Genomic DNA, 27500 nt, shown 5'->3' with positions numbered 1-27500 from the left:
AAAAACATACAAACATACACACATACACACCCTTCATTATGAAATTAAGAAAACCATTCCTTTGAGTGTAAGACAGGTTTCTTTTTATTAAGTTTTCCTAAAACTTGTCTCATGTTTACTGAATGTTTTTCTTTGTGTAAGAACGTAACCTGGAGCTTTAACAAACCAATTTGGACAATGCAACCTGGATAAATGCTTGTCTGCACACAAGTCATCGATTACCATTCTCTGGCCTGGCCTCCGTGTAAATCCAATTGGTCTTAAAGCCTATCTAAACAGAGAGCAAGCAGACCACATCATCTTATTTCTAGTTTAAACTTTAAACCTCAAACTCACCCCCAACCCAAGACCCACACCCGCCCCCACACACAGAAGAAAATTTTTAGAAGAAATGGCCATTAGGAACTGAGTCAGTTGCCTAAGAATTGGCTTAATCCTGCAGCCAGCACTCCTAAGTAGCTCTAGGCCTCACAGCAGGCCAGCTGGAACTCTTGAAGCAGGACAAGTAGAGAATGGATAGAGGAGGCTCTAAGAACAGGGCCAAGTCCTGGTGCTGCGAGGCTTCCACACATGCTTACACTCCGACATAAATACACTTCCACCTTCCTCCTCTAAGTGATGTTTCTCTATAGCACTGTAGAGCTTGTAACACTCTAAATTTTTTAGTGCAGAGATGGACAGAAACTTATTCTAGATATGCAAGGTATAATCTTATTTCTAACAACATAGGCCAAAATTAACAGAGCAGCTCTCTGTTATACAGATTAACAATTACAAAGGTCCAAAAAGTAACCAACAAAGATTTTAACAGTTTCTAGGGCAGGTACCAGCTCTGGCCTCTAATACTACAGGTTTCCCTTAGTTTCCAAAATGCCTCACTCCTATCAACATGGCCCAAAGGGCAGTCACAGGGAATGCTTTGGTGCTCCTGACACTGGCTGCACAGTAAGAATGAGGTGTTGCTAAAGTCAGCACCACACTTCTTTAACACTTATTTCAGACTCATCCAGTACAATCCAGTGCATCTTAGTTTTTTGTATGATCTGTCCGCTGTTTAACACATACAAATTGGCAGATTCATGACAGATATTAACACAACACGTAAGTGATTGTGAATGAGCAAAAAAGAACTTTTAACTCTTGTAAGACTTCAAGCTATACCTCAAATTTACACAGAACATCTCTAACCTGAATAAGCAGGCCAGGATACAAATCTTCACACCATAATTAACAAGAATCAATCCCTCAGTTAAATTTACCATGCCTATATCCAACAGTACGTCTACCCAATTCTAACCTTCTGAAGAGAAAATTATTTAGACTTTGATACTTGGGATATTAGTGGACACACTTTCAGGAACATACATTCTCAGGAAGAGCCTCCAGGTCTAAAATCCTCAGTTAATAACTTGCTCCACGTGAAAGGATCTATTTTCCCAGGAGCAACACACGGCATTTGTAATAGGAGCTCCTTTAACTGGGGGAAGATGGGAAGATAGGAAGACGGGGTGGGAGTCCCAGCGGAGCTGACTGACACGTGAAGAAGCTCAGAGCATACCTTTGTTGTTCTCTGTTAATCCATGCCATGCTCTCTAGTCCTCAGAAACAGAGGGAGACCCCTCCCCCATCCCCACACCAAGCAGGGAGCCTTTGTGGCAATCTCCACAGCAGATGTGTGAAGCACAATTAGAGTTCCTGCCATATATGTCATAACAAAAAGTCTGCTTGATAGCTAGGTATAGCTTGTGCTATAGCTCAACTTTCTAAAACAAACTTCTCTTTGTATAAGCATGATTAAACATAAAAGGAGTGAAGCATAAGCTCAGTAAGACTAACTGGGCTTCTAAATAGTACCATTATGAAAAAGATACAATGCACTTCATTTCTGTATCTAACTATTTCGAAGTCAAAATGCTCCATACATTACCTATACCCCCCCCCCCAAATCCCCTAAAAACTAAGAAATCTCCAGTATTTAATTGCTCTAGTTGATATTTAGAACAAAGTTGACAACTTAAAGCTTTATAATAGTCTGTTTTAATATAAACAATTGTTGGAATCAATCAATGTCCATTTCAGGAAGCTTCTTGTCTGAATCCGAAGGCAGAGCTGTGTCTGTACCCTGCTCAGCAGCCTGAGGGCCTGGGCTGTCTCCTTGTCCATCCACTGGTCCATTCTGCTCTGCATTTTTTTGCTCCTCTTTTGGAGGTTCCACTTTGGGTTTTGGCTTTGAAATTATAGGGCTACAGATACTCGTCAGCTCCTAGAACAATAGGAGAGAAAACTGTGGTTTCTTGTAACAAATTTTACATGGCATACTAAAATCCAAGTCCACCCTCTCCGACCCTATCCCCAAGCCAGAAGCAAAGATGCAATAATGAAATTCTCTATTAATAATAAATAATGAGACTGACTAGAAAAGACTATTAAATCTTTAAAATCATACGTTACTTTAATTTTAGCTTCAATCTCTTTTGCCTTGACAACTGGATCCACGGTCAGACTCTGCTTGTTCTGCAGATTCAGCTTGTTATTCATCCACTCCATGGCCTCATTCGTGCTTTTTTCTACCCTCACCAAGTCAACAGCATCCAAATGGTCATACTGGTCCTCCTGCAACCAGTAGCCAACCAGACAAGTGTCAAAGGATGATACTGTCCCTACTCATATATTGTCTAGTTCTTTACCATCTTTCAAAAAGTTACAATCTTTCCCAAAATGAAGCCCATCTAGCCTCACAAACTACATAGACATTCAATTCCCGAAAAATTCAGAAAAGTAACCCCAATTTTTGAAACAGAGGAAATACATTTAAAGGCCAAAATTACACAAGGTGGTAATTAAAATGCTTCAGCAGTATAAATAGCACATGCTTTACACAAAATCTTATAATTCCACAATGCAAAAAAAAAAATTACATGTCATTAGGTATGAGACCTGAGGTTTAGGCATCCTTGTTAGGAACCAAAATAATAATGAGTACAGTTTTTTAAAAGAGGCCTTTCAGAAGCAAAATTTTTTAATTAAAAGTAATTTTTTTAGAAAGCTCAATTTATGTCTTAAAGTTTCTTACACTGACAATACATCAAGAACCTGGAGTATAATAGTGGAGTTAACCAAACTATTTACCAAAGTTTGAGAGCAATCCAAACTTTGGAATCAGACCTCAGGCCAAATCCCAGCTCCCCCAATAGTAACCTTGGGTGAGGATTAAAGAAGTTAGAAATTATCTATAAATGTTGATACTACCACCTACTTCATAAGGGTACTGCGAAAATTTAATCAGATAATATACTTATGGAATATATATCATATAGTGCTCAAAAAAAATGAAAGTAGTTTATTGTTGAGACAGTCCTACATCTGCATAACAAACTAAATTATTTGCCTAATGTGTTCTAACACCAAAATAGAGCAAGTTAAGTCAATGATCAAACATTTCATAACAAGAAAAGGAAGCTGAATAATATTGCTCAATTCCATAGTCCCCTTATTAAAGAGAAGCAGCAAATCCCAGGGTTCTTAGTAAGATTATATAAAATATTATACATTACATTAACATCCAAAAAGAAAATACTATCATTAAACAACAGTTAAAAAGAAGACAAAGAACTGCTACGTAAATGTCTCAAAACTTAACTCTACCGAAACAACAGTAGGGAAGAGGAGAAAAAAAAAAAAAAAGATACCTTGTTTTTGAAAGAGCTGATTACTTTCATAAACTGTTGGATTTGTTTCCCTAGTTCGTCAAATAATTTTGGTCTTTCTTCAGATTCCTGGAATCGTATCTTAATAGGCTGACCTAGATTCTTAACAGAAGAGAGAATATACAAATTCTTCACAGGGGAGTTTAAACTGTAAGAGTAGTATCTTTCTACTAAGATTGATTATGAATTAAAATACATTTAATCTCCATGTTCTATATATAAGAAGTTGAATATTTTTCCCCAGCCAATTGAAATATATCCTCAGTCTACATGAGAATATACCTCAATACTGTTCCAAGTGGAGCCACTTCAACTTGTCACTTGAACCCTAGTTCTCAAAATACATTAGGGAGACAACCAAAAATTAGGTGCCTCCAGACAGTGATATACAACACCATATATGAAGTACACTTGAAAAAATAAAAACAAAAATTTTTTTTAAACCTGTATCTGACAAAGCCTCCAGCTGTAACCATCAATTTACCAGATAAGATTAAACACCAGAGTTGAAAAGGAGCAAAATTCAGACCAGGAATAAATCCTCCAGCACGAATGATCAAGTTTTTTCATCAACTAAGTAAGGGAGGAGAAATGATGGAAGGAGAACTACAGACACAGATTTAAGAGACATATCAACAGAATGTATGGACCCTGTTTGGATCCTGAGTCAAACAAACTAAAAAATAATTTATGAAGCAACTGGAACCTGAAAACGGACTGAAAACATGGTGGTATTAAGGAATTTTTATGCCTGTGATAATGGTAGAGCTTAAGGCTACATTTTCTTTTAAATACACATTGAAATATTTTTGGATTAAATATAACCTGAGAGACTTGCTTAAAATAACTGGGAGTGGAAAGGAGCAGAAATGAAACAAAACCGGACATAAGTTGACAACAGTTGAAGCTATTATTCTGTCTACTTTCATGTGCTGGACATCTCCCATAATAAAGAGTAAATCAAAAACCTCAATGGGAAGGATGTCACTGGAGACTCTTAATATTCTTGCCAGAATGAAAGGAAACTGCAGGCACTGTCCTTCAGCAATTCCATTTCAGAGGTTAGTCACAATGGCCCAGTTTGACAAGAAACGAAGTAATCCAGAGAAATGCAAAAAGTTCTTCTTGTGTGTTTGCATCTTTTTCCAAACAAAAGCCCTCAACTTTAAATAATTCTTTGTGCTTTTAACTCTAAGGTGTAACTATCAGCTTCTTTATATACAAAACCAGACGCTTCTGCTCTATTGAGAATCAAAGCTGTATACACGCAGCCCTGCTCCAACTGCATTGCAAATACCTTTAGGACAGGGATGCATCTTGCTAGTCTTTCAATCTCTTGACACCAAGAACATACTCAAGCTCCAATTCAGTGAAAGAGTTTAGGTCTAAACTCAATTTCCAGAAAAATTCTTTTGCTATTACAAAGTTCTAAAAGAAAGATAGTGAACCTAAGTGATAAAAAGTATAGCTCTTCAGTCACTTTCAACCTGCCTTCAATTACTTAACATGAGAATTACTCTCAATTTTGAGATACTCTCCATGGAAACTACAGCATTTCTGCTTTCAAGAGTCACTCACTTTTAATTCAGCCAATTTATCAACATAAACTTGCTTTGGCTGGTCTTCTCCATCCTCATACAACCAATTTTCAGTATCTTCTAGTTTTAAGGTAAAATTGTTACGGTCCTAAAGATGAAGGAAATATTGCAATTTAGTCAGTCAAAAATCAGTTGATTCACAAATGAAGAAACAGGCACAGACTATGATAGATATATACGGATTTTCTTTAAAATACGGGGGAGTGGAGAGATGGGGATATGGAAAACAAGATTGACAAAATGTTATCTTGTTTTATAGGTACAAGGGGGTTTATTACACTATTTTCTCCGCTGTAGGGGACATATGGATATGTTTGAAAATTTCAGAATTAAAAACTACATTTAAAACTAAGTGAGTTACATAGTTAATAATACTGTAGTGCATATATGAAAGTTACTAAGAGAATAAATCTTAAAAGTTCTCGTCACAAGAAAAAAAATTTCTTAAGTACGTGTAGTGATGGATGTTTAACTAGACTTATTGTGGTAATCATTTCACAATGTATACGAACATCGAATCATTATGTTGTACACCTGACACTAATATAAAGTTACATGTCAATTATACTGAATTTGTTTTAAGAAGTGAGTTAAAATAAACATCAGGGAAAAGTAAGCTGATTTAAAGAAAAATACTAGGTAAAAAATAGCATGCAAAAATGTATCAAAAAGTGACACACCAAAAAAAGAGTGATGCACAAAGTCTAACCTTTGGGAAACACTCTATCAATAGAAAATAAAACGATATAAAACTTCTCCCCAAAAAAGTGCATTTTTAATCATTTTTCTGTATACCTACAGATACATACTTCCCTTGTTAACTACATTTAAGGATCCTGCCGGAAGACGCACACTAAGCAGGCACACTGCAGCACATACTTACATCTTCACTCACAAACTTCTCATATTCACCACTAAGCTTGTCTCTCATTTCGTACACGTATTCTTCTACTGCATTCTTAGCATCATTCCTCTCCTTCTCTAGTTTATCCTGCATGATCATCTTACCCTGTGAACAGTACAGTCAGACATTCAGAAAACTGAGACAATTTCCCCTTAACTATTAAGTAATACAAAGGTAGAGAAGCCTTCTTCCTCAAATCCTTTTAGTTCTGTGAATCATCCACGGAAAGAGAGCTGGAAGCATCAGTCCTTAGTACATTATGAAGATCAAGTGAGAGTTCTGTGGGTGTGCTTAGAAAAAAAGAGCAATAGAAGAAATATCAAGATGTTGAAACTCAAAAGCAAAAATAAGGAAAAGAATTTAAGACAAGAGAACTTTAAGAAACTATTAGTTCAATGTCACAAGGTGAGTATACTCTGCTTGTATTACATACCCAGGAAAATCAAATTATTCATATAGTATAGATGCTAAAGGGTCTATGAAACAAAACTATTCTAAGATCCAATGTACATATGATGAGAAACCTCACAGACAATAATTAATTGAATAACTGTGCTCCAGGGTCCCAAACCTTGCATCACTCACCATAACTACAGTTACATATTGACTGGCAACAGGGAAAGGAACTAATAAACAAAATATTAAGGCTAATGTGATTTCTTCTGCTGATCAACTTCCCTGACCCTGGCCTCAAACATCCCAATCGCTAGTGAACAACCAAACTCACACACCCAAACATGAATGATACCTCCCCTAAATGTCAAAGATCTCATAACAGAGTTTTTAGCAATAAAGACATAATATCACCATAAAAGAATTTTGATGTTATGTCTTGGGATCTATTAAACTTGTCCTCCAATACCCCAAAATCTAAAATTGTTCTCAAACCCCATACAACCTAAAACACATGAAGGTCACTAGACACAGAGTTTGAACACTACGGTCACGTTAACTTTTTAGCTTATTGTTCTAAAAGACTTAAAATAACCACCTCATTTTCAATGTACAAGTTGAGCATCTCTCTGTCTATCTGCCATAACAGCTGATTCTCAATTGGCAGGTCCACAGTACTGGTCTTCACTTTTGCCTTCTTGGCTTGAGGGGGCTGGTCCATCTTTTTGTCTTTTGATCCAGCTTGAGAAGTCTAAAATAACAGAAATCATTAAGAACACTTATACAGACTCTTAAACTTCCAAATGAGTCATGTTTCAAAGGCTGGCTTTGCTTTTTTATTAACTTAGTTTGTGTTCTTACAATATCTGGAAAGTTAAAAATATAAATATTTTTGACTATAAATAGTCAAATCCATAGAGATAGAAAGTAATGGTGGTTGCCAGGGGACGGGGGGAGGAGGGATAGAGGAATGGGGAATTGTTGCTTAATAGGTAGTTTTAGTTTGGCAAAATGAAAAAGACTGTAGCACAATGTGATTATACTTAACACTACTGATCTGTACACACACATACACTTATTTACATACATATACACACAAAAACAACCTCCCATAATCCCACTATCAACATATAATCACTATTAAATATTCTCTAATTTACTTCCACTCTTATCTAAACATATGAACATGCAGAGGAAATTAGTGCGGAGAGGGTATGAAATTTTTAAGGATCAGAAATACAGTAGTAATATGACTTCCAGAGTATCTGCACCTATTTACATTCTCACAAGGAGTAAGAGAATCCATTCCACTGTACCCTGGCCAAAAAAAGGAATTCATTTACCATGATCTATTATTTTCGTTGGGTCAATAACCTTTTTTCACACAGTTATAAGGCATACTTATTTCTTCAAATTGCCTAGTCATATTTCATCCAGCGTTCTCTTGGGATCTTTGTGATTTTTCCCCTTAAGTGATTGACTCTTCTAGTTTTTTTCTAATCTTCTATTATTTGTCTATGCAAGCTTTTATTGTTGAATCTATCCACCTTTTCCTTTGTGATTACTTTCATTGCTTTTATGCTTTGAAAGCTCTTGCTGATCCACAAATTAGAAAAATATCCATTCCAGTTGTTTTTTATTTGTAACTTTCAAGTAATCTAGAATACAAAGTCATTTCCCCATCTCCTGTCCAAATCTTAAATCAGGGCTGATTTATGTATCATTTGTATTTTATTTCCCTTAGAAACAATACTATGAAAGGCGTCAGTTCCCGAGCCACCTCAGGGAAGCAACATAAATAACAAACCCCATGAAACTTGCCACAGCTCCATGGCATTGGGGGGGGGGGGGGGGGGGCCGGGCAGGCAGGCGGGTCCACCTCTCTCCTTTCTCCTCCCCGACCTTCCCAAACACAGAAAAATACATACTTCTCTTGCCCACTGCTGCCCCCAACCCAGGCTATAACAGGTCTTCCACCTTGGAAAAGGCCTACAGTACACTGAAGCATCTATGAGGATGATTTCCTCTGCCATTTTTTTTTTTACAATTATTTGCACAGCTAAAGGAATAAAATTTGTTAACTGACATGAAAATGGGTACCAGACTTAAGCCTCCTAAAGGCTCTGCCAGACTTTTTTAAATGCCACAATCAGAAATACCTTAGAAGGTGAAATTATACACTGCAATGTCATAAATAATTTGAAAGAAAAGCTGTTTTCAATGCTGATGACAAAATTTAAACATGAAAACTCGAAAGTTAAAGAACAGGTTGTAAAGGATCCAAAAATGCTACATATTCATTTAAATACTTGGGATAAATATTAACATTATTTACAAAATATATTTCAAAACATTATTATTTAAAACAGTGTATTTCAACAAAAAGACAAGTTTCAGAGAGTTGACAAAATTTGAAAAAACCATCTTTCATTGTTTATTAGTAAAGAATAAATTATGGGTAGGATGACTATTAGTAACAGCCATTCAGAAACCAGCATGAACCAATCACTAGCCTAGTAAAACTAGGGCTTCTGAGTGCTTTCTTCCCACAAACCATCCAGACTAAAGTTCAAAGACCATTCTGCCAAAGATACTTTCCAACCATACTACAAAATCTTGCTTTAAAGACTGTTCAGATAAATGAAGATTTCTAATATAATTCCCTTCCAAGACATATGTCAGCCAAAACCATTATGTAAAAAGACAGCAAATCATACTCTAAAACACAATTCATACCTCCATTTCTTCAGACTCTGCCTTATTTTCTGCTGGTGTCTGCTGCTGTTGCTCTTCAACATGTGGTTCCTCCTGATCCACTTGCATCTTCTGAAAAACAGGTCACATCAAATCCTGAAACTAGGAAATACTAGTGAAAGACTAAGCAACCTTCATGACACATTGGCAAAATCACATGATGTGCAATTCCTGCTAATTACCAACAATCAGACAACCCAGACTCAAATTCCAGCTATAACACATACGTTACACTTAGAACATGAAAGTTTTCCTCTCTGGATCTCGGTTACTACATCTGTACAACGGAAATAACTCTTGCCTTGCCCTTATATAAATAAGAGCGGCTATAGAACTACATTGTAAAACCATAGCAGTACTTATAAGCACACAGCGTGGCAATATTTAACACAATAAAATCTGAAGAAAGCATGAGTTTCTCCTAGCTTCCTCATGAATACATTTCTCTCAAAAGTCTTAACTTTTTCTAGCAGTTTTTAAATCAGCCTTTCCATCTCAAAAGTACAACCACTGTGTACATTAGGGGAGGTGGACACCTTGAAAATTCTGTTAAAGGTGTTAAAAGAACAAAGGCTGACAGAAATGACAAAGAAGGGAGAAGTTTGTAGAGACCTTGAACCACACTGGCTTTCAATGCCTGCAGCACATTATAATGACCTCGGAGGCTTTTAAAACTGACACCTGGGCTCTAGCCCAGACCAAGTCAAACAAAATCTGTGGGGATGAGACCCCAAACATTTACAGTTTTATAAAGCCTTGATTTTTATACACAATAAGTACAAGACCCAGTGCATGATTCCAACAAATAAGTGTGAATTCTATGCTACTTGTGGAAATAATCAACTGAGACTCAGCATTCCCCAGTAATCAGAAAGAACCAAGAATAAGTCAAATTGAGAGGTGCATGGTCTGAAGGAGGAAGCCAACTATGTCCCATTTCTATACAAATTCTGTATAAAGACTTTGTGTTAGTTCACATATGATGGGGTATGCATGCAAACCTACTCTCAGCAGCTCTGTCACCCAGTCTATTTGCTAGAATTTCTAGACAAGTGTCACCTCTGAGCCATTACGAATGGCCTAAAATGGTATAAGATTGTCTAGATTACCTCTTCCTCCTTTGCATTCTGATCTGTTTCCATCGGTTCCTCATTTTCTTCAAACTTGTGCACTTCCACTAGAGATGCACTGGACACACTGAAAATGCCATGGACATTTACTCGAACTTTGACTTTCACTTTTGAACTGGAGCCATCAGACTGAGGGGTGACTTTCTGAACTGAAAACTGAGCTAAGGACATAAGAAAGACAAAAGAGAACACATAACCTAAGAGGATGAATTCAAACACAAATACATGCCCATACTGCCAGGTTATGTCCATTTCTCAGTGAAAGGTCAGTAACATGATACTTCAAATAAGCAAAGTGGGCACTCTTAGAATCTTACTAAATCATCAGATTTCTCCTTCCTCTCTCACATATAGTCAAACTCTTATTTATCTTGTCTCAATTAAGGACTCAAGTACCTCCTAACTCTTCAAACATGTCCTTCCCTCCAGTGCCTTATTCCAATTCATCTTTATAGGCTACTGCCAGATAAATTCCTAGAATAGATTTGTCCCACTTTCCTCTACTGAAAACCCCAGTGATTCCATACTGCTTGTCACTTATCAAGAAACTGTCATTTCTAGATTCAGTTACTATACCAGGGTTTTGTTTATGTGTTTTAATTCATAAAACTCTGTAAAGTATGAATTATCACACCTAGTCCTGTTTTAAAAATGAGGAAAACAGAGTAGGTTAACTTTCCAAGCTTCTAAGTGCCATTCAGAATATTCCTAATACTTTACCCATGTATTCTAGTTCTGTAATTATCATGTTAACTCTAGTTTCTCTCTCCTCGACTGGTATTATATCCAGATTCTAAGTTTCTCAGAGTCAATGAAGACTCAAGCCAACATGGTTCCATAACCTGTGATACTGATTATCACAATTTCTTAATGATTTTCTGTGTACACCTAACTCTATGTTAGGGTCAGAATTGAACCTCTTCAACTCCTTTCAGTAACTAGCACCACATTATGCACAAGGTATAACAATAATGTGCATTAACCAAGAACTACAGCCCAGGGAATTCCCTGGCGGTCCAGCGGTTAGGCCTCTGCGCTTTCACTGCCAAGGGCGTGGGTTCGATCCCTGGTCGGGGAACTAACTTCCCGCAAGCCGCACAGAGCATCAGTCAATCAATCAATCAATCAATCAATAAAAATAAAAATTAAACTAAAAAAATTTTAATTAAAAAAAAAAAAGAAAACAAGAGCTACAGCCCACAATAGGAGATCCAATTAAATAATGACCATCCTGCTGGTTCTAAACCTGGTAATACGACTGAAAGTGGTTTTTTTGTGCATGTGATCTAAAATACCTAAATTTCAGCATACTCTACTTGCTTTGCTATTCCAGTTCTCCCAAGCACACATAATTTTTCTTTTCTTTTTTTTTAATTCTCAACTCTTTACTTACCTATAGCAGGATCTGGATAGGGTAAATCCTGAGGAGAGCTATAATAGGCCTCAAGAGTGAAAGGTTCCTTTCTATAAAATGTGAGTACTTTAGAGAAAGGAGCAGCATGATTTTTTGAAAAGACTTCACAGTCACTGAACAGAGGAAAAAGACAAAAACACAAATTTAGGACATTGCTAACACTTTTTACCCATGTATTCTAGGTTTGTAATTACTGTATAGCTCTAGTTACTCTTCTCAACTGGCACTGTTTGCAGATTTTAAGAGTTCCCAAGAAAAAAAATATGTATATGTGTGTGTGTGTGTGTCTAGTGTCAGTTTTAAACATATATATATATACTCCAATCAGCACATAAAAGGCACCAATTATTTCAGCAGGATCAAATAAAAGAAGCTAGTAAGGACACAAACTTATTCTGATGAATGACTAAATAATCACTTTGCTTTTCATGCACTACAGCAAAATATTACAGATGTGTATAACTTGAAATGGAGAGTATTTTCTAAGACTTAACACTTAAGTACAAAAATGATTTAAAAACATTATTACCTTGACCCTTCTTCAGCTGGAGAATTCCATCTCAGAGATATTGGATATGGTACTACATCAGTGATAGAAAATTCTCTGACTTTGAAAGCAGGCGATAAGATTGCACACTAGAATAATAATTTTTAAAAATTCCATTTGACAAGTAGACATACGAACTAATTATTACAATACCTATAAAGAATGACTTCAGAAGACATCTATTTACATTAATAACTTAATAGTACCTAAACTAAGTGGTTTTATAAATGTCTATCATTTGTCAAACCACCCATATAATCTAGCTATTCCTTATTACTTTTCCATTAACCTCAACCTTTATTTAACTGATGTATAACACTACTTCATGCAACAAATATGCCAAATTCTAGTGGTATTTCAGGCTTACGTATGTTTCTAGTGACTTATTTCATCTTATTACATGTTATATAGTACAAACAATTACATTTATGAACACCACTTCTGACACCAATTTTAAAACAGAAGTTTTAGAATCTTAGACCTTAAGATCACTGAGCTAATCTCAGACTAGCTGGATACATAAAACCACTGCTGTATTTACAATGACCTATATAAATGGCTACCTGTGAAAGAAAGCAAGCTCACCTGCAACGCACAGCCTCTAGTAACAGCTTCATCGGCATTTAGTGTTGTACTAAGTTCTTTACCAAAAAATTTGCTGATCTTCTCTTTCACTGCAGGGATTCGTGTTGCACCACCAACTATCTCCACTGCATAAATATCTTCTTTCTTTAACTCTATTTAAAAACAATTAGAATAGACGTTTATATTAAAAGAATCTTTTAACTAGTATTTTACAGTGAAATAAAAAGAGCAATATAACGTCTTATCACAACAAAATAATTCACAAATGCATAACAAAACCCCACCACTCCTAATCCCCTCCACAATAACATGTGAGCGTGCACACAACACACAGGTGTGTGCTCAAAATAATGAGGGCAGAGTGGCACGACAATATTGGGACTTAAGAGGTGAGAGTCAGGAATACTTTATGTCCTACAGTGCACAAGTCCTACAATCTTGGAAACAGTCTCACACAAATAAATGTTAAAACATCAATAATTAAGCTGGCCATAAGGAAAATAAAAGGGCCTCAAAATATTGGACTATCCCTGACATGGCGTGAAAAAAAAAAAGTATGCAGATGCACATCTAGCCACTCCAGCACTCCAGCCAGAGTATAAGCATAGCCCAGATTATAACACAGGTACAATCTCCTCATATCAGAAGGAGAGAAGGTACACACCAAGGCTCTGCTGTCACTCATAAAACACCTCTTAATACCACCTGGTTGGGACTTCCCTCGTGGCGCAGTGGTTAAGAATCCACCTGCCAATGCAGGCGACACGGGTTCAATCCCTGGTCTGGGAAGATCCCACATGCCGCAGAGCAACTAAGCCCGTGCGCCACAACTACTAAAGCCTGCATGCCTAGGGCCCATGCTCTGCAACAAGAGAAGCCACCACAATGAGAAGCCCACTCACTGCAACTCAAGAGTAGCCCCCAATCGCCGCAACTAGAGAAAGCCCACGCGCAGCAACAAAGACCCAACACAGCCAAAAATAAAAATTAAAAAAAAACAAAACCCACCTGGTTTCCTGGTCACATTTCGTGCAACAAACACTGACAATTTGTTGAGAAGGGCTATTTAAAGAAATGGGCTGACCCAGTATGGAAAGAACATGCCCCTCTGTGATAATCATTCTGATTTAAGAGCTGAGCCTGTGTCAAGATTAGAGTACATCTCAACACCATGAAATAGCAACCAACACAAGAGTGGACTCTAGGAAAAGGTTTGTCAAAGGTTTGCGGAACATTAGTAATGCATTCCTAAATCAAACTTCCACCTTTTAGCCCAAGATAAAATTAAAGCATCCTATTAAGTATGTGATTATCATATCCTCCCTTTACTTATTTTTCAACAAAAGATTCACTGACAAAAAAAACCTACAAGACTACCACAGCAACACTGCTAAAGACAATTTTTACCACCATGAAATACCTGAGACTTTAAATCCATCTTTGAATCTGAATTACATTTCCTGGGAAAACTATCAGATTTCCCTAGACACTATTGGAGGTCCTCCAGGGGGACGATATTGATAAAAAGAAGTTTCATATAGCACTGAAGTAGTTCATACAATGAAAATTTGTAAAACTGGAAAAAAAAAAAAGTAATTAACATTTTCCAAAGAGCCCAAGATGAACAGTCACAATAATACTTACTGGCTTGTTCCAAAACACTACGGAGTGGTGGCTCCACTCTAGCTAAGAGATCATCACACATCTCCAGAAATTTGCCTCTATGGAAAAGAACAATAATAGGTTAAATCACATTCCACTTTTATGTAAAATAAATCTCTATAATCAAAAAGACAGATAACAAGTACTGGCAAGGATGGAGAGAAACTGGATCTCACATACATTCCTGGTGGGAATGTAAAATGGTGTAGCCACTTTGCAAGAGTTTGGCAATTGCTCAGCATGTTATACATGGTGCTCCCATATGACCCAGCAATTCCACTCTAGGTATCTATCCAAGACAATTGAAAACATATGACCACACAAAATTTGCACATGAATGTTCACAACAGCATTATTCACAGGCAAAATAGTGTGAAAAACCCTATTATCCATCAAGTGTATTCAGCAAAAAAGAACAAAAACAATAAAAGTGACGGATACATGCTGGAACATGGATGAACTTTGAAAACATTATGCTAGGTGAAATAAGCTGATCACAAAGAACACGTTATATATGACTGACCCCATTTATATGCAATGTTCAGAACTGCCAACTCCAAAGAGACAGAAAGTAGATTAACCACTGCCTAGGGCTTGGGGAAGGAAGAACAGATGGGGAAAGACAGCTACTGGGTACAGATATTTTTTTCTCTTTAATTAATACACTTTATTTTTTTAGACTGGTTTTAGGTTTACAGAGAAATAAACAAAAAGTACAGAGAATTCCCATACACCTCTTACCCCCGCACCCAGTTCCCCTGTTAACATCTTGCATTAGTGAGATACATTTCTAACAACTGATGAGCCAATATTGATACATGATAGTATAAATTAGGGTTCTACATGATTTGACAGATGGTGTAAGTATTCACCATTACAGCATCATACTGAATAGTTTCACTACCCTAAAAATCCTCTGTACTCTACCTATTCATCCCTCCCTTCCACTGAACCCTGGCTAACCACTGATCTTTTTACTGTCTCCATAGTTTTGCCTTTTCTAGAAGGTCATATAGTTGTCATATAGAATGTCACATAGTTCTAGAATGTCATATAGTTGGAATCATACAGCCTCTTCAGGTTGACTTCTTTTGCTTAGAAATATACATTTAAGGTTCCTCCATGTCTCTTCACAGAATGATAGCTCATTTAGAGTTTCTTTATGAGGTGATGAAAATATTCTTAAATTGGGTTGTGGTAATGGCTGCACAATTCCATGAATATATTAAAACCCACTGAATTATATACTTTAAACGCGTGACTTTTATGAATTACATCTCAAAAAAAAAAAAAGAAAAATAGTGGAGGTATAGAATGCACCCACCACAATGGCAAAAATTCAAGATCACTAATACCAATATTTGGTGAGGATGTGTAGCAACCGAAACAGTTTAAAATGACGGTTTGGTGGTCCAATGGTTAAGACTCCACGCTCCCAATGCACGGGGCCCGGGTTCAATCCCTGGTGGGGAAACTAGATCCCACATACCGCAACTAAGACCTGGCGCAGAATGCATGAATGAATGAATGAATGATTATTTTTTTAAAACTCTTAGCTTTGCCTAAATAAATAAATAAATTGATGGGTAGATAGAAGGGTGGATAGATGAATAGATCAATAGGTATGTGGAAAAAACAAGTACAGTTAATATTATCAGTAGACCCTAAGTGGCAGGATAAGGATGTTCACTGTAAAATTCTTTCAGTTTCGCTGCATATTTGAAAATGTCCAAAATAAAAACATGAAAAGCGAAGGTACAGAGAGCATTCTAGAAAGATGTCAGCAGCAGCAGTAGAGGTTGTTCCATTTTTTAAAGTTTTATTGAAATTTAATTCACATACCATAGAATTGACACATTTAAAGTGTACAATTCAATGGCTTTTAGTATATTCAGAATTGTGCAAACATCACCACTATCAATTTTAAAACATTTTCATCACCCTATAAAAGAGTATTTTCATCACCATTAACATTATTCTCCCAACTCCCCCACCAACCCTCCAGCCCTAGGCAACCACTCATTCTGGACATTTCATATAAATAGAATTAGACAAAATATAGTCCATTTTAACTGATTTCTTTCATCTAGCATAAACTTTTCAAGGTTCATCCATGCTACAGTACACATCTGTACAACATTTTTTTTAATTGCCAAATGATATTCCATTGTATGGACATATCACATTTTGTTTATTTTATCAGTTGATGGGCATTTGGGTTGTTTCCATTTTGGGGGTATTATAAGTAGTGCTGCTATGAACATTCATATATAAATTTTTGTGTAAATGTGCTCTCATTTCTCTTGGGTATGGAGTGGAACTGCTGAATCATATGGTAACTCTATATTTTACTCATTTTTATGTGAAATAAGTATTTCTGAGCTTTTATTTTTTTAATAAATTTATTTATTTATTATTTATTTTTTATCTTTGGCTGCATTGGGTCTTCGTTGTTGCACACAGGCTTTCTCTAGTTGCAGGGAGCGGAGGCTACCCTTTCGCTGCAGTGAGTGGGCTTCTCATTGCAGTGGCTTTTCTTGTTGCGGAGCATGGGCTCTAGGCGCACAGCCTTCAGTAGCTGTGGCATGAGGGCTCAGTTGTGGCTCACAGGCTCTAGGGCGCAGGCTCAGTAGTTGTGGTGCATGGGCTTAGTTGCTCCGCGGCATGTGAGATCTTCCCAGACCAGGGCTCAAACCCCTGTACCCTGCATTGGCAGGCGGATTCTTAACCACTGCATCACCAGGGAAGTCCCTTCCGAGCTTTTAGAAGGGAAGTGTGCACTGCCACTAGAGATGCACTGGACACGTTGAAAATAGCTTGGTGATTCCTCAAAAAGCTAAACATATGATTACCACGTAACCCAGCAATTCCCCTCCTAGCTATATACCCAAAAGAACTGAAAACAAGATACTCAAACAACTTGTTCATGAATGTTCATAGAAACACTCATCACAATAGCTAAAAGGTGGAAACACAAATGTCCATCAACTGATGAATGGAAAAATAAAATGTGATATACCCACACAAATGTAGTATTATTTGCCATAAAAAGCAATGAGGTACTAATACATGAACCTAGGAAACATTAAGTTAAAGAAGCCAGACACAAAAGAAGCCAAACACATACTGTATGATTCCCCCAACACATCATAGATACACAAAAAGTTGTTTAATAAAAATGAAAACCAAAAAAAATAAAAAAAAATAAAAAAATAAAAAAAAAAAAAAAAAGAAAACCATCACTTTGAAGTAGAAGAGAAAGGTGACTACAAATCTGGTTACTAGGCACAGTAATCTAATTCTGGCAGATTAAAAGCAATTCTGACTCCATCTCAATTTTCTGAAGATGGCTCAGGCCACCCTTCTCCAAACAAGCCATCAGTCTTGCCTGAATTCTACCAGTAGAGTTCACATACTGAAGAACATCCAAGCAACCTAACCAGATAACAGAAGCATTCTGGGTATTTCTGAGGATAGCCCTGAAATGTCAGTTACCCAGAATTCTTGTAGTATTATACAAGAAGACCCGTTGTCCTCAAGTGATACTGAACTACTCAAAAACACCAATTTCTGAATCAATGACTAAAGCAAATTCAGTTTAATCTTGCATTAAAGCACTTTGCCCTGAATTTATGGAAACTGGTAACTCACGTGTAATACATGCACAAGTAAAGGAACTGCCAATTTCCTGGAATATTCAAATAACCAGAACAAACCTAAACCTAATAGTCTACATTATTAGACTAACCAAATCCAGCCTTCACATCAAAGGCAATATCTGGACTTCCCTGGCGGTCCAGTGGTTAAGACTCTGCACTTCCAATGCAGGGGGTGCAGGTTCGAACCCAGGTCAGGGAACTAAGATCCCACGTGCCATGAGGCGCAGCCAAACATAAAAATAAATAAATATTTTTTTTTAAATAAAATAAAGGCAAGATCCTGAATGGCCTCTAATTTTTACCTATAGAACTGAAGTTATCATATAACATCCATACAATTTCAACAATTAGCTAATTAAGGCTAATATAAGTAGAGAAACATCACAGTTCAGTTTACCATCAAAATATTAATATGATTACCTATTCATAGTTCCAGATACATCAACATCATTCATAAAACATTCGATGCTCAAAGGAAGGTCTGAAGCATTTGCACTCATCAATTTCTTGAGTTTCTCACACTCCTGAGACAGTCGTAATAATGCACGGATTTTGGACTTTATGTCTAGCTTGTATTTCTTCCCAAATTCCTCACAGAAGTGATTTACTAGCACCTCATCAAATTTTCTGCCTCCCAGTGTTGTGTCAAATGCAGTGGCCAGAACCTTTGAAAAAAGATGATAATTAATTCAAAAACTAACCAATTTAAAATTTTATCACAATATATATTTAACTGGTAAACTGTCATAAAAAGGCTGAAACAAGGCAATGTGCGTGTGTCATTTAATCATGGTTACAACCACTATGGAAAGAGACATTGTAATCCCCAATTTACAGATGATACAAAGACCTAGATAGATCAGATAACATGCAGGTCACAAAGATATTAAGTGGTAGAAGTAGCATTCAAAACCCAACCTCAATTCCAAAACCTATGCCTTCTCCACTACACCAATCTGACTCCAAGCAACAATTATAATTCAAGGCCCAATAGACTAACATGTCATGTACAGTTCTAGTCTTATTGCTACCACAAAACTGTGAATAATACCAAAGGCTTATTTAGTTCTATGCAATTTACTACCAGAAAATATGCTAAAGCCCGAACTCACAGCTATCTGTTTCTATTCAACATAGAAGACTAATTAGGTTAGGTTATCCTTTTCCAAATCTCTGGCAGATTAGAAGCAAACTAGATCTAATCAGACCCAATAATAGAAGACTGGCTAAATATGTGATGAACCACACCCTTAAAACAATCTCTTCAAAGAATGTTAAATGTCCTCAGGAAGTTTTTCTTAATAAGTGAACTCATAGGAGAGGAAAAAAAAAACAGACACAGTTCTGTGTAATTCCAATTTTGTTTTCATAAAAGACTAGAATGAAATACACCAAACTGTAATAAGATCATGAATGTCTTTTCTTTATACATAAATGTTCCAAAATTTGATTTTATAATAAGTATTTTGATAACTAAGCTTTAATTATAATTGGAAAACTGACAAGTAACAGCTGATAATGAAGCAGAAACTAATACACATCACTTTGACTCAAAGACAAGGCTAAATTATGGCCAGTATCTTCTGTCCAAAAAGGTGAGAGGGCTTCCCTGGTGGCGCAGTGGTTAAGAATCCACCTGCCAATGCAGGGGAGCAACAATGCCAATGTTGCTCCCACATGCCATGGAGCAACTAAGCCCGCATGCCGCGCAACTACTGAAGCCCGCGCACCTGGAGCCCATGCTCCATAACAAGAGAAGCCACCACGAGAAGCCCATGCACTGCAACGAAGAGTAGCCCCCGCTCACCGCAACCAGAGAAAAGCCCGCGCACAGCAACAAAGATCCAATGCAGCCAAAAATAAATAAATAAAATAAAAAATAAATAATTAAATTAAAGTTAAAAAGTGAGAGTACAAAATGGAATTTAGAAATAATCCTATTATGGATAAAAGTAAGGCTTAAACAGTGAGAAAAACACTTGGTCCATCATTCATATCTGTAAAAATCGTGAACCTCTTATTTCCCAACCATCCCAAAGATTTATTTGTTTGCATTAAAAAAACAAAACAAAAACATAAACCATAGAAACAAATCAGAATATAAAGCAGAGGCAAGTCCAGTTTTCAAAGAAACAGGATTGTAACAAAGAGAAACTCAAAATGCCTTCCAAACCTAACAAGTACTTATTTTGGGATAGGTAGTCCACTCGACCAACCCCTAAATTGGAGGCAGAAAACCAGTTTAGACCTGGCACTAAGAACCTTGATACAGAACCCAAATAATTAAATACTCAAAATATCCTTGGTTTTTAAGCAAATTCTAGATAAAATCACCAAGCTAGAGAACTGATTTTATATCCCACTGAGGAACTAGCATATACCATCAAATTCGACTGTGACTCACAGACATAGAAAACAAACTTAAGGTTACCAAAGGGGAAGCAGGGGGGATAAATTAGGAGGATGGGATTAACACTACTATAAATAAAATAGATAACCAACAAGGACCTACTGCATAGCACAGGGAACTATACTCAATATTTTGTAAAAACCTGTAAGGGAAAAAAGAATCTGAAAAAGAATATATATGTATAACTGAATCACTATGCTACATACCTGAAACTAACACAACACTGTAAATCAACTATACTTCAATTTAAAAAAATAAATTAAAAAAAAACCCTCACTGAACACCTAAAATCTATACCTTTCACTCTATATAAATTTTACCTTAATAAAGAGACTAATACAGGAAATGTGTATACATATTTTTAAAAAATTTTTTCAACTGCGACCATGATCACCCTCTGGTCCATCTCTGCCATTAACACTGCTAGACTTCTCTGTGTACAAAACTGCTTTCTCCAGAGCTCTAACATCTCCAGACATCTAGAATATCACTCCTAGTCTGGTTTCTTTCGGCCACCCAAGTTCTAGTCACTCCATCCTGTTCCCAGACCACTCAAAACCTTAAGAGAATACATTTACCATTTCCTCAATCCTCAGCGTAAGATATATGAACATGTTAAAGATTCCTCCTAGTAAGCTTGCAAGGCAAGCATTATTTTCCCCACATTATAGATAAGAAAAATAGGCTCAGGACTCTAAGAGTTTCTTCCTCAAGGTCTATGCTCTTTGCTTCATACCATGTCAACTCTTGATAAATTATTTTGCGCTTACAACTTCCACCCAACCCCTACCTACCTAATTTCTAGTTCAGATAGCTCATACCAAGTTTCCACTAGTGAAACAAAATTCTTTAACCAATTATTTTAAGTTGTCTCTCATAAATTCCTAATTACCATACACTTGTAATACAGTCTTCTGGAAAAAATATACTTACTTTAAGTTTTCCTCTATTAAACGCACATACAGAAACTTGATAAGAAGAATGCCCCATGTCTACAAAAACTACATTTCTTGGTTTCTCTTCTAAGGCAGGAAGATCTTGTTTATAGATTCCATATGCAAGAGCAACTACACAATAAGAAAAAAATTCAACATAATGTTACCATTTAAGTATTAAACTTAAAATTCATTTAAGAAGGAAAAAACAGACTCTGTATACAGATCCATGAAAGACTCAAAATCTTTATAAGCTCTGAATGATTTATTCATGAAGAACACTAACTTCAAAGAGTTAAATGCCGACATTCACTTAGGTTTCCTTACGTTTCCAATTTCCAATTCCAACAACTTTGGCAATTTTTCCCAAAACCACTTCCTCCACTTCTCCAAACATTTCTTCCCATGTTTCTACTATCCTTGTGCCATCTCAACATTCCCATATATTCCACCCCTTGAGATGTTGCTTTATACCCCACCCCTGTAACTCCACCAATCCACAAGTTGGAGAAAAACCCAATATTTAAACCAAAGCAATGCTCCAAACACACAATAAATGCGTTCCTTTCCAAACAAGCATGCAATTAAATACCAAAGCAAGTGCTATGAGGATACAGAAAAAGCACTTCTCAGGTGAACTCTTCATAGAATGTGACAGAGTATCCAAAAAAACTATGACACACAGGTGGTAAGTGCTCCAAGCAAAACAGGGAACAAGAAAACCTAGGGTTTTAAGATTTCACAACCTTCAAGATGGAGCAAGTCAAAAATTTCAGTTAATAGTCTCTTACCTGCAGTAGTTTCATTCATTAATCGAAGGCAATTGAGACCAGCAATCTGTGTTGCATCCATCACTGACCGTCTTTCTGCATCAGTATAGAAACAAGGAACCTATAAAAAAATTTGAAAGTTTACTGTATTATGGAGATCCCTCATTTAAAATATACCTGTCAAACAACAGTAAAATCCAGAAACGCCCTCAAATACTTACAGTAATTTATTCTGTATATGATCAAGGAAGTATTTCAAACCAGTAGGAGAAAGTTGGACTATTCAGTAGTCTTGGGACAAATGGACAGCCATACAGAAAAAATAATAAAGTTGTATCCTTACTATACACCTAATACCAAAATATATTTCAAATCAAAAATTTAAATGTTTTTTAAAAATCATGAGTACCATAATAAAAGGGAATCTTTACCGTCAAAGAAAAGATGGGATTTTCTAAATATAACACAAAACCCAAAAGAACCGGCAGGTCAAGGTGGGAGTCCACTGGTGGCCAGTGCTGGGTCCCAAGCCGGGGCCGGGAGATCAGTGGTACACCTGGGCCAAGGGCTGCAGCGGGCAGGGCTGCTCGCTGCCTCTCGCTCGCCTGGCAGCAACAACAGCAGACATCAGTGAGGCCCGTGGGGACTGGAGGCGCAGCCCGGTGGGTGGGACGTACGGCTGTCCCTGGCTCGCTCATCCTGCGTGATGCTCTTCTCGCCAACAGTGGCTGGGCTTCACTACCTTCAAGATCTTCTAGCACCTGGCTGGCCCTGTTGGTGTTCTCTGTGCTACTGACCCTGCGTGTGGACAGCCTGGCTCCCAGCCTCTCCTGGTGAAATGTGTCTGTGCCCTTCTTCGCCGCTAACAGGCTCAGCACCTACTTCCCCACTATCATCTCCGTGCGTCTCTTCCAGGGCGGAGAGAAGCAGCTGGCCATGCTCAGCCTTTTCTGCGTCCTTAGAGTTCTTAGCCTCAAGTTCATTTTCAAGATGTTGTTATGCCAGAACATACACTCAAAATAAAATGAGCTCTCCTTTGACCTGATCAAGTCTCTGGTCTTCATTCTCCTGAAGCTGCTCTTGATCTGCACCTGCTGGGTCAACCAGCCTTGCAGAGGATAAGCTATTGACAGAATGCCCAAGCTGAAGTCCCTCTTCAACCACACCACTGAAGAAGTCTGGGTCTGAAAGCCAGCTGTGCCCTGCTGAGTACCCACTTTTCTCTGTACTGATCATGTCAAATAGTTGCCTCAGCAGGGCTACAAAGAGCAGCCTCGATCCTTAAAATGTATTCCCTCTTGGACTTCCCTGGTGGTCCAGAGGTTAAGACTCCGCACTTCCATTGCATGGGGCACAGGCTCGATCCCTGGTCAGGGAAGTTCCACATGCCACATGGTATGGCAAAAAAAAAAAAAAAGTATTCCCCCTTATTTCATGCTTTGAATAACTAATCCTAAAATGAGATCCTGATAAGAGTCCCAGGCCAGACAGTCCTGAACTCCTCTGACAGTTGTAAACTGCATTTAAGTAAAATGTTCTGATGAGCCCTGAATATTTTCATGGATCCTGGGAAAGTACCCATTGTGCAAAGGCTGCCAAGTTGGACTTGGGGTTTCCCCTGGGTAGCAGCACTGACCTGGGAGCGCACTGCTCCAGCCCCCAAGACAAGACTTCCTTAGATGCTTGAGCTCTAAAAAGTGTAAACCAGCTTGTGAATCCTCTCCTGTGCCACTGGGGAAAATGGTCCTTTCTTCATTCCAGCCCAGGCAGACAAGAGTATGTTGAATAAGCATAATTGGGACCCTATCTGGAGACCTGAAAAGAACTTGCTTTCAAGGCGCAGCTTGGGTTCCTATCCCAGCAGATGGCAGTGCCACGACTTTTCCACCACCCTGTGGCCAGCACTGTTAGCACACCTGAGACAGATTTAGGCACCCCTAAGGGATCAGAGGGAGGGCAGGTGCTCTGATGCTCATAGGCACTGAGACTTAGAAATATTAAGTTTACAAATGGTCTCAGCCCACCGAACTAAGGTCTTTGGTTTGATGTCAGGTGCCAAATGAGAACATCTGCTGAGATAAAAATAAGAGAATGTTTTGCTGGGGAAGAAAAGAAAAGAAAAAGGCGGGGAGGGGGGTTGATACATTTGACTCATTAAAAAATTCTAATGACCAAATGGGGAAAAATATTTGCAACTCACATCATAAAACAGCAAAGAGTTAATCTCTCTAATATTCGAACAACTACAAATCAAAACAAAGACCATACACTCAAAATAAAATGAGGAAAGGATAGGAACATTTCACAAAAAGCGAAATACAAAATGGTTCATAAATTTTAAAATGTTCTAGTTTACCTAAAGAGTAAAATATCAGCATTAAAATCACACACACTTTGCTACCATTATTTAGCTATCAGAATTATTTAATACACCAATAAGCTGTGCTGGTGAGGCTGTGGTCAAACAAGCCCTCTCATGCATTGCTGATATAAGTGTAAATCAGCACAAATTCTCTAAAGGGCAATTAAACAACAGCTGTTAAAGTTTAAAATACACATATCCTTTGTCCCAGCAATTGCACTTCTAGGAATTTAGCCTATAACCTACAGACTTATCACATAAGAGCAAAATGATACTTGTTCAAGTTTACTCATTGTAGTATTCTTCGCAATTAAAAAAAAAAACAAAATCTGGAAGCAACCTGGATGTCCAACAAAAAGAGACTAGTTAAACAGATTATGGTACACATAAACTGCGACACTCTGCTGCACTAAAAGGAACGAAGCACCTCTTTACTGCTATGGAACATATATAAGGTAAATTGTCCAAAATATACTAAAAGAAAAACGAAAGTAAAAAAGGACCTATACATATTTGCCTGGGTACATAAAAACCTCTGGAAAGATCTGTAACAAAGTGGTAAAACTGGTAACCTCTAGGAAGGAAAATCTACTTACTAGGTAACAGATGTGCTAAAGCTTCCCATATACCCTTTTACACATTTGATTTGATTTGAACATGAGGGCTACTATTACCTTCCCCCAAAAATAAAGCTTATATTTTAACAATAATCAATTTATAAATAAAGCAAAATCCACCCAGGCCTTATTTACATAGCAATCAGATATACCATAGTACCAAAAGCTAGAGCAGTGACTGTGCAGAGAAGACTGTGCAGAAAAGAGTTCACACAGAGGCCAGAGACCACTATCCTTAGGCCCAATGGCAAGGTTGGCCCTTTTCTGCATCTAGGAATTTGAATGATAAATAGTTCCCTAAATCAACAGAAAATTTTCCCTAAATTATAAGAGTGGCTCACTGTGCCTAAACTGTTTGTACAATGTAGTTTATGCTTTACACTTAATTTGCTTCTGCAAGTCTGGAATTTTGGTACATGCAAGGCATAACATGCTTATGTGAATGACCTCCAATAGAAATCCTGGACTCCAAGGCTCAGGCAGAACTTCGCTGGTGTATGACATTTCACACGTGCTGTCACAACTTGCTGCTGGAGGAATTAAGCACTTCTGGTCTGACTCCAATGGAAGGTGACTCTTGGAAGCTTGTATCTGCTTTCCTCCAGACATTGTCCATGTACTTTTCCACTTTACTGATTTTGCTTTGCATCCTTTCACTATAATAAATCTTAGCCGTGAATATGGCTTTATTCTGAGTCCTGTAAATTCTCCTATCAAATCACCAAAACTCTTGAGGACCCCCAACACATAACTTAATTCATCACCTTTTAACTTGATCCCAAAAGCTGGAAAAGCCACTCAGGCAGTCTTGCCATTTTACATAAATTTTACTTCTACATGGAGCAAAATTCAGAATCAAAGTTAGGGCAGTAAAAGGAGCTGTTACAGTGGAGGATTACTGGACTGAATGTCAATATTATGACATAGTAAGAGTGTGTTTCATGTTTGGTAATTGCAATCATTGTTGCTTTTGTTGCGGTCATCCATGTACAATGCTTGGTGTCAGTCTATTTATCTCTTGTAAAAATAAAATACAGTGTGTGTGTGTGTGAAAAAAGAAAAAAAAGAATAAATAATGAATTCCCGTGGCAACCAAAAAAAAAAAAAAAAAAAGTTAGGGCAGTAGATGGGGGGAAATGGGGACAAATCTCAAAGTCCAACAGACATCTGGGGGAAGGCAGAAACCATCTAAGAAATACAGTGCCTGTACTGAATCTGAGCTCTTTAAGGGAAGTAGCATTCTTATTCTTTGCATCCCCAAAATGTGGGTTATGAGCCATAAGCCAATTCTTCCTGACAAATGTCAGTACTACTTTACTAGATAGACAAGAACCAAGGAATCCATCAGTCAAAAAACTGTGAGGTGAAATAAGCCACCTAACAGTCCTTGCTTTGCCAACCAATGCACCAAAATTAAGACAAAAGATGCCAATAAACAACAAGGTCCTACTGTACAGCACAGGGAACTATATCCAATATCCTGTGACAAACCATAATGGCAAAGAACATATATATGTGTAACTGAATCACTTTGCTGTAGAGAAGAAATTAACACAACATTGTAAATCAACTATACTTCAATAAAATTTTTTAAAAATAAATAAAAATTTAAAAAGGCAAAGGAGGCCAAAGAGCTAAAATATCAGATAACAACGGCAGAATGAGGAGATTCATTGGAAAGGCCAATACAACCACCCAAATTTCAACAGTCCCTATGGACTTCACCATACTACAAGCACAAAGCTACAAACAGCCAGGCTTCTGTCTAAAGAGGGAAATGGAAAAGACAAGATGAAGTCTACTGCTGCCTTGCCTTTAGCGCTGGATACAAAAACAGCGAAGATACAGAGATAGAAATCAAGAAAAAAACAGTATTTCTAGTTGAGAGTATTCAACTAATTCAACAAACAAGTGGCTACCACGTGCCAGGCACTATGCTAGGTGCTAGAAAGAATCCAGGAAGAAGTGGGCTTAGAGATAAGCCTTTAAACAGACAGAATAACAGAATCATGAGCAAAAACTAAGGGGCAGAAAAAAATATTCAAGAATATGA

At 37.4% G+C, this 27500-nt stretch overlaps 1 protein-coding gene and 1 pseudogene across 1 annotated transcript in view; one reads left to right on the top strand and one right to left on the bottom strand.

Moving 5' to 3' along the window:
- Positions 1–60: 60 nt before the first annotated feature.
- The window catches only part of HSPA4 (heat shock protein family A (Hsp70) member 4), a 42333-nt gene continuing 14893 nt past the window's right edge, over positions 61–27500 (bottom strand). The window contains exons 5-19 of the mRNA XM_036846292.1: positions 22490–22589; positions 21697–21830; positions 18774–19018; positions 14677–14753; positions 13033–13184; positions 12430–12536; positions 11880–12013; positions 10466–10647; positions 9339–9428; positions 7201–7353; positions 6189–6314; positions 5286–5393; positions 3690–3809; positions 2452–2613; positions 61–2263 (exon numbers count right to left, since the gene is read on the bottom strand). Coding sequence (XP_036702187.1) covers positions 2060–2263; positions 2452–2613; positions 3690–3809; positions 5286–5393; positions 6189–6314; positions 7201–7353; positions 9339–9428; positions 10466–10647; positions 11880–12013; positions 12430–12536; positions 13033–13184; positions 14677–14753; positions 18774–19018; positions 21697–21830; positions 22490–22589 — 2094 coding nt within the window. The 3' untranslated portion in view covers positions 61–2059. The remainder of the gene's footprint in view (positions 2264–2451; positions 2614–3689; positions 3810–5285; positions 5394–6188; positions 6315–7200; positions 7354–9338; positions 9429–10465; positions 10648–11879; positions 12014–12429; positions 12537–13032; positions 13185–14676; positions 14754–18773; positions 19019–21696; positions 21831–22489; positions 22590–27500) is intronic.
- Positions 22913–24514, top strand: LOC118891940 (annotated as a pseudogene).

This window comes from Balaenoptera musculus, chromosome 3 (assembly GCF_009873245.2).
Source record: "Balaenoptera musculus isolate JJ_BM4_2016_0621 chromosome 3, mBalMus1.pri.v3, whole genome shotgun sequence".
Classification (NCBI taxonomy): domain Eukaryota; kingdom Metazoa; phylum Chordata; class Mammalia; order Artiodactyla; family Balaenopteridae; genus Balaenoptera; species Balaenoptera musculus.
The sequence above is the reverse complement of the archived record's forward strand: the minus strand, read 5'-3'. Positions and strand labels throughout refer to the sequence as shown.